The following is a 6,699-nucleotide window of genomic DNA, read 5'->3' on the forward strand; positions in this document are numbered from 1 at the left end:
AGTCTCTAAGGCACAGGTCCGCCCTAGTGTCATGATCATCATCCTATGGAATAGCTCCTGAAAACACATGTGAAAGTAGGTACGTCAGCATAAAATGCATGTGAGATACATAGGTTTTGTGAAAATAGGATTCATGACTTGAGTTTAAAGAATGTTTAATAACAGTCAGTCATGAACCTTGTAATTTTTCTTGCTTTGTAAACCATTTGAAAAACGATAACATCAAAGGATATGTATAAATAAGTGCAAGGTTAAATGAATAACCAAGTAAAATGAGTTGAATAAGATAAGTTGTTTGTGAAAATAATGTCTTGTGAAGTATATGTTACTTATGTAAAATGTAATGTGTCTAAACTGAAATGACTTAGATAACGCCACGGTATGTAATATTATACAAACATTTATATATAGGAAGTACCAGCGGCGTATCCACCATGTTTGTATCATATTACACACGCCACGTTACTTAAATCATTTACCCAAACCAATCCACCATGTAAATTGTTCATGTGTAAACCAAATGTCAAGTGTTATTGTGTAAACCATGTCAAATGTTTATGTTCAAATGTAAACCACCAAATGTGTATGTCAATGTCAACATGTTTATGTGCAATGTAAATCATGTAATGTGCATAAAAACCCTATGCTCTCTCTCCTATAGGCGATTTTTCTTGCTTCATCATGAATCCTATGTTTTTCTTCGTAATCTTGTGTATAACAGTCTGTGATTAGAGAATTGTTCTTGCGATTCTTTATAACGAACTCGTTAGCACTAGGGATCGATTTAGAACTAGGGTTTTTTTCGTTTTTCTTTAATCGCCGCTCTAGGATTGCTTCAAGAACCCTGATTTATTAAACTGGTAGTCGTTGATTGCGGTTAACTGAGATTAATTTAGCTAGATTGATGCTCAGGTTTAATCGATTAAGGGTTCAGGTTTCAATCTAGGGTTTATAGGATTAGGGTTTTGCGTTTCTTGTCTTCGTTGTTGGTTGCGGCATTAGGGTTTTTGGTTTTCGGGTGCATGTTTGTTTTTTCTTCTGATTTTACGTGAGAGTTGTTATTTTTGCTATGGATGGTCGTCATAAATCTGGTGACACTGCCGCTAGTGTCATGCATGATCGGGGTAAGCCGCCTAACTTGCCTAAGGATATTTCCGATAAATCGTTGAACTTCGATGGAGCTGATTACTTGAATGAGCCTGTGGTGGAGGAGATGTCTACACCTGGTACAGCACCAATTCGTGGGATCGGATTACGTGTAACTAATATTGAAGGTAACCCGCTGCTTCCGAGAAGAGGTATGTATTCTACGACGAATACTTCGATATTGGCTGGTTTAATGAGTATTTCAACACCGGTGGACAACTTGTTCGCTGCTGGAGAGTCGTCGTCGATGGCTAATAAGGGTGATAAGGCTGGTAAGGGGATAGAGTCTATGCAGGGTTCGGATTCTAATCAGAATGGTGGGGAAAAGGGTGCGAATATGATGTCATATGCTGAGTCGGTTTTGGCGTCCAAGTCAAGGAAAATTAATTTTAGAAATCTAGCCAGCCCAGTTATGCATGAGGGATGTGACGTTGTTCTTCCTCGGGAATCTGTTCGTGCAGTGCAGCATAAGTTAGCTAACACTTTATATGGTTATTTCTTGGGAGACCGAGTGGCGTTCCCGGTTGTGGAGTATTTTGTTCGTAATAACTGGAAGAAATTTGGGTTACAAAAAACCATGATGAATGCGAATGGCTTTTTCTTTTTTCAGTTCTCCAACGAAACTGGCATGCTGGATGCGTTGAAAGGAGGCCCGTGGATCATCCGGTCTCAACCGTTGTTTCTTTGTGAATGGAGTCCGACTGTTAAGTTGGAGAAAAAGGAGGTTAAAAAGGTTCAGGTATGGGTTAAAATTCATGACATCCCAATTGCGGCGTATACAGAAGATGGGCTGAGTATGATTGCCACAACAATTGGTGAACCGAAACTTCTGGATTCGTATACTACTTCCATGTGTATGGACATGTGGGGCCGAAGTAGTTATGCTAGAGCTTTAATCGAGGTGTCTGCTGATAATGAGTTACGTGAGGAAATCACTTTGGCCATTCCTGAACTTGAGGGGGAGGGTTTCGTCAAAGAAACTATGTATGTTGAATATGAATGGTTCCCGTGTAGGTGTTCTAAATGCTGTGTTTTTGGCCACTCGCTTGATAATTGTCCTCAAACCCCTAAAAAACCTGCCAATGTTAAGAAGCCTGCTAATGTTAAGAGGGGGGAGCAGAACGATAAGGGTCAAGTGCATGAGAATCGCTATGCTAAGAAGTATCCGGTTGTTGATGAAGATGGGTACCAAGGGGTTCCAACTAGGAAAGTTGCTCGCAAACAGGGTTTCCAAGTTAATAAACAAAAACAGAAATTTGAATATAGACCGGTGACTGCAAAACCGAATAGGGAGGTGAAAAAGGATGCTTCTTCGAGAGCTACGGATGTAAGGTCGAGTAATCCGTTTGATGTTCTTAACGAAGTGGAAGATGTTGCAGGAACTAGTGGCACAAAGCCGGGGGTAAACAATGATGAGTCCGATGAAGATGAGGTGATTGAGAATGATGTTGATATGGACGGGTTTTTAAAGGAGGGTACTCGTAAGACTATAAGTAAAGGGGCAAGCACTCCTTCTCCGACAGTTAATGATGGTTAGTATAGCATCTTGGAATATAAGGGGGTTGAACCGCCCGCTTAAACAAAAAGAGGTTCGGCAGGCTGTCAAAGATTTTAATTTAAGTTTGTGTGCTATATTAGAATCTCATGTGGATGTTGGTAATTTGGGTAAGGTGTGCAAGTCAGTTTTTCGTTCGTGGGAGTGGACTTCAAACGGTGGTTGTTGTGACAAAGGCACGAGAATTATCATTGGATGGAACCCGGATGTTTTTGATGTCATGATTTTGTCTCAATCTCCTCAGGTTATGCATCTTCAGCTTGTGTTTAAATTGGATAAAAGAATGATTTTTTGTTCTATTATCTATGCTGCTAATTATTATGTTGCCCGTAAAGAGTTGTGGCATAATCTCTCAGTGCATAAAGCCCTTGTCAATGATAAACCTTGGTGCATTATGGGTGATTTCAACTCGGCTCTTAACATTGAAGACAACTCTATGGGAACGTCATCGATTTCTATTGGTATGAGAGATTTTCAGGAATGTGTGGATAATATTGAGGTTGTTGATATCAACCGAATGGGGATCCATTTTACATGGACTCAAAAACCAAAGAATGGGGTAGGTTTACTAAAGAAGCTTGATCGAGTGATGGGAAATACAACGTTTATAGCGGATTTCCCTAATTCAGTTGCCATGTTCAAGCCGTATAGGTTATCGGATCACTGCCCGTGCATTCTATCCTTCCCGGATGCTGGTATGTTGAAGCCTAGGTCGTTCAAGTTTGCTAATTTTCTAGTTTTTAAACCAGAGTTTTCTGATATTGTTAAAGATAAATGGGAGACGTCTGAGAATGGTGTTCATCAATTTAAGGTGGTAAAAAAACTCCGGCTTCTGAAACACCCGTTGCGCTCCTTGCTTTTCAAGCAAGGCAATCTGCATAAAAAAGTTGAAAAGCTGCGTGTGGAGCTGGATTCTATTTAGCTGCTTATTGATCGGGATCCAACGAATGCGGATTTACGAGTCTCTGAGAGTTCAATCAGTAGTCAGCTTCAAGAGGCTTCGTTAGATGAGGAACGGTTTCTGAAACAAAAGTCAAAAGTTGATTGGTTGAGTGCGGGGGATATGAACTCGGCATTTTTTCATTCATCGCTGAAGGTTAGAAATCATGTTAGTCGAATTGAGGGGATCAAAGATTCGGCTGGCAATCTGTTTGAAGGAGAGAACGTTTTTCAACCGTTTGTTCAGCATTACGAGAAATTTTTTGGATCTCAAGGCGATATTTCTCTTACTCCGGCTCCGGATTTATTCTCCAAAGTCCTTGATCCTCAGGTTGCTACTCATATGATTCGACAAATTACGGCGGAAGAGGTGAAAAAGGCCATATTTTCTATTGGTATCGATAAAGCGCCTGGTCCGGATGGGTATACAGCAGCATTTTTTAAAAGTGCCTGGCCTATTGTTGGTAATGATATTACTAGTGCTATTGTTGATTTTTTTGAAACAGGAAACCTTCTTCGGGAATTGAATCACACGAATATTGTGCTCATTCCGAAAATTCCTACTCCGTCAGCTGTTACTGACTACCGTCCAATTGCGTGCTGTAATGTGTTATACAAATGTATCAGTAAAATTGTGGCGGACAGAATAAAAGTTGCTCTAAATGATATCGTTAGCATTAATCAATCAGCGTTTGTGCCAGGACGAAGAATATCGGATAATATTATGCTGACTCAAGAATTAATGCATAATTACCATAGACATTCGGGCCCTCCAAGATGTGCTTTTAAGGTTGACATCCAGAAAGCTTATGACACGGTTGACTGGGGTTTTCTAAAAAATGCTTTGCTTGGTTTTGGGTTTCATCGGAAGATGGTTGATTGGATAATGGTGTGTGTCTCGACGGCCTCTTTTTCTATATGTGTCAATGGGACAGTGCATGGCTTCTTTAAGGGCAAACGAGGGTTACGGCAAGGGGACCCAATTTCTCCTTACCTCTTCACTTTGGTTATGGAGGTTCTAACTTCCATTCTGCATCATGCTGTTCGTATCGATTCTTCTTTTAGATTTCATAATAAATGCGAAAAACAGCAGATTATCAATCTTTGTTTTGCCGATGATTTGTTTCTGTTTGCTAGAGGTGAAGTCAACTCGGCTCGGTGCATTATGACATCCCTCGCAAAGTTCACTAAGATGTCGGGGTTAGTGCCTAGTAATCCAAAAAGCACCATTTTCTTTTGTAATGTTACCAACCATGTAAAAGAGTCTATTCTGGAGCTCATGCCTTTTGTGGAAGGAAAACTGCCGGTCAGATATTTAGGGGTCCCATTGATCTCTTCTAGGCTTGGTTATAATGATTGTCGAGTGCTTGTGGAAAGACTAGAGAAACGTATAACACATTGGAGGAACAAGTTACTCTCCTTTGCGGGTCGGCTTCAGCTTATTGTTTCGGTTCTATCTTCCATGCACATCTATTGGTCTTCTGTGTTTATGTTACCGGCTAGGATCATTAATGAGCTTGAAGCTTGTATGCGTAACTTCTTATGGTCCCAAGAGAGCTCATATTCTAAAGGCAAAGCTAAGGTTTCTTGGAAGGCTGTTTGCACGCCAAAATATGAAGGAGGTTTGGGCATTAGACGCATTGGGGATATGAACAAGGCTCTTATGTCTAATCACATTTGGAGCATTGTTTCGAAACGGGAGTCTCTATGGGTTGAATGGGTGTATAGCTACCGTCTTAAAGGCAAGAGTTTCTGGGTGTGTAAAACCCCTTCTAATTGCTGTTGGTCTTGGAGAAAATTGGCTCAGCTGAGGCCGCTCATCAGAATCATATATGGTCGGAGGTGGGAAATGGTATTAAAACTTCTGCTTGGTTCGACTATTGGAGTGATATAGGTCCGCTCGGTAACTTTATTTCGCCGAGAAACATTTCGGATGCTGATTTCATGATGGACGATACTGTGGCTAACATTTATTCGAATGGTTCTTGGTCTTGGCCTATGGCATGGAGAGATTTATTTCCGGTTCTTATCCAATTGGATCAGCTTCATTTGGATACGTCAAAACCTGATAGACTGCTATGGAGAGATGGCACCAATAAATCTGAGTTTTCTTCTTCGGGTGTTTGGCATTCAATTCGGCACAAAGATCCAGAAGTTAATTGGTGCAACATTGTTTGGTTCTCGCAATGTATTCCCAGGCATGCGTTTATGATGTGGTTGGTAATGAAAGGTAAACTCTTGACACAAGATAAAATTTTAAATTGGGAGTTGTCGCGGAGGAAGAATATGAATATGATGTGCTGCCTGTTATGCTACAAAAACGTTGACTCTCATGCACATTTATTCTTTGAATGCGAGTTCTCGTCTCAAGTGTGGCTGATTATTCGAAACAAGGCGGGTATGGCTACGGTCAGGCCGATATGGGCTGATATTGTTGATTGGTTGTTGGCTCGAGCTCGGTCTAAATCGGCTGGGTTTTTTGTTGCGAAAATTATGGTGGCTGCTGCCTTATATTTCGTTTGGCAAGAAAGAAATGCTAGACTTTTCAAAAATCAGCTGAGGCCTCCGGAGAAAATCGGTGAAATTATATTATCAACGGTTAGGTACAAGCTGATGGGAGCCAAGCTCAAGACTACTGCCAGAGTGCGAAGATTGTTGGAGGATTGGGAAATTCATAAGGGAAACGTGGACGATGATGGTGGCTGATTAGTTTTCTTGTTTATATAGCTTTATTCTAGATGTTAGTCTAGTGGTACTATATTTGTTGGTTTTTGTCGTTTTGGCTGTTTTCCATTGTTTTTGCTTTCATGGGGCATGTCCCATGATTGAACTAGTGTGGACTCTCTACACTACTTGGTTTTATTGTTTGTGAATATATAGAATCACCGGGGTAACCCTTTACCAAAAAAAAAAAATCATGTAATGTGCATCCCAAAATGTATCATGTATGGTAAGCGAAATGTATCAACTTAAACCATATATAAAATGCACAAAACAAGTCGTTGAAGTAACACGTGGTTTAAATCAACGTTATGTTCTGTGGAAAAATGCATGCTCTA

At 40.5% G+C, this 6,699-nt stretch overlaps 1 protein-coding gene across 1 annotated transcript; it reads left to right on the forward strand.

Annotated features, from left to right (window-relative positions):
- Positions 1-1,069: 1,069 nt before the first annotated feature.
- LOC110924643 lies at positions 1,070-6,346 on the forward strand. The gene is made up of 4 exons (XM_022168634.1): positions 1,070-2,678; positions 2,785-3,515; positions 3,624-5,421; positions 5,535-6,346. Exons 1-4 carry the CDS (start codon positions 1,070-1,072, stop codon positions 6,344-6,346), a joined length of 4,950 nt encoding a protein of 1,649 aa, XP_022024326.1.
- The last annotated feature ends 353 nt before the right edge of the window (positions 6,347-6,699 follow it).

This window comes from Helianthus annuus, chromosome 17, assembly GCF_002127325.2.
Source record: "Helianthus annuus cultivar XRQ/B chromosome 17, HanXRQr2.0-SUNRISE, whole genome shotgun sequence".
Classification (NCBI taxonomy): Eukaryota; Viridiplantae; Streptophyta; class Magnoliopsida; order Asterales; family Asteraceae; genus Helianthus; species Helianthus annuus.

Coding starts and splice junctions, on each gene's coding strand:
- LOC110924643 (XM_022168634.1), top strand. CDS start 1,070: ATGGATGGTCGTCATAAATCTGGTGACACTGCCGCTAGTGTCATGCAT. Junction 2,679..2,784: donor TTCTCCGACAGTTAATGATG/GTTAGTATAGCA, acceptor GTGCTATATTAG/AATCTCATGTGGATGTTGGT. Junction 5,422..5,534: donor TAAAACCCCTTCTAATTGCT/GTTGGTCTTGGA, acceptor GGAGTGATATAG/GTCCGCTCGGTAACTTTATT.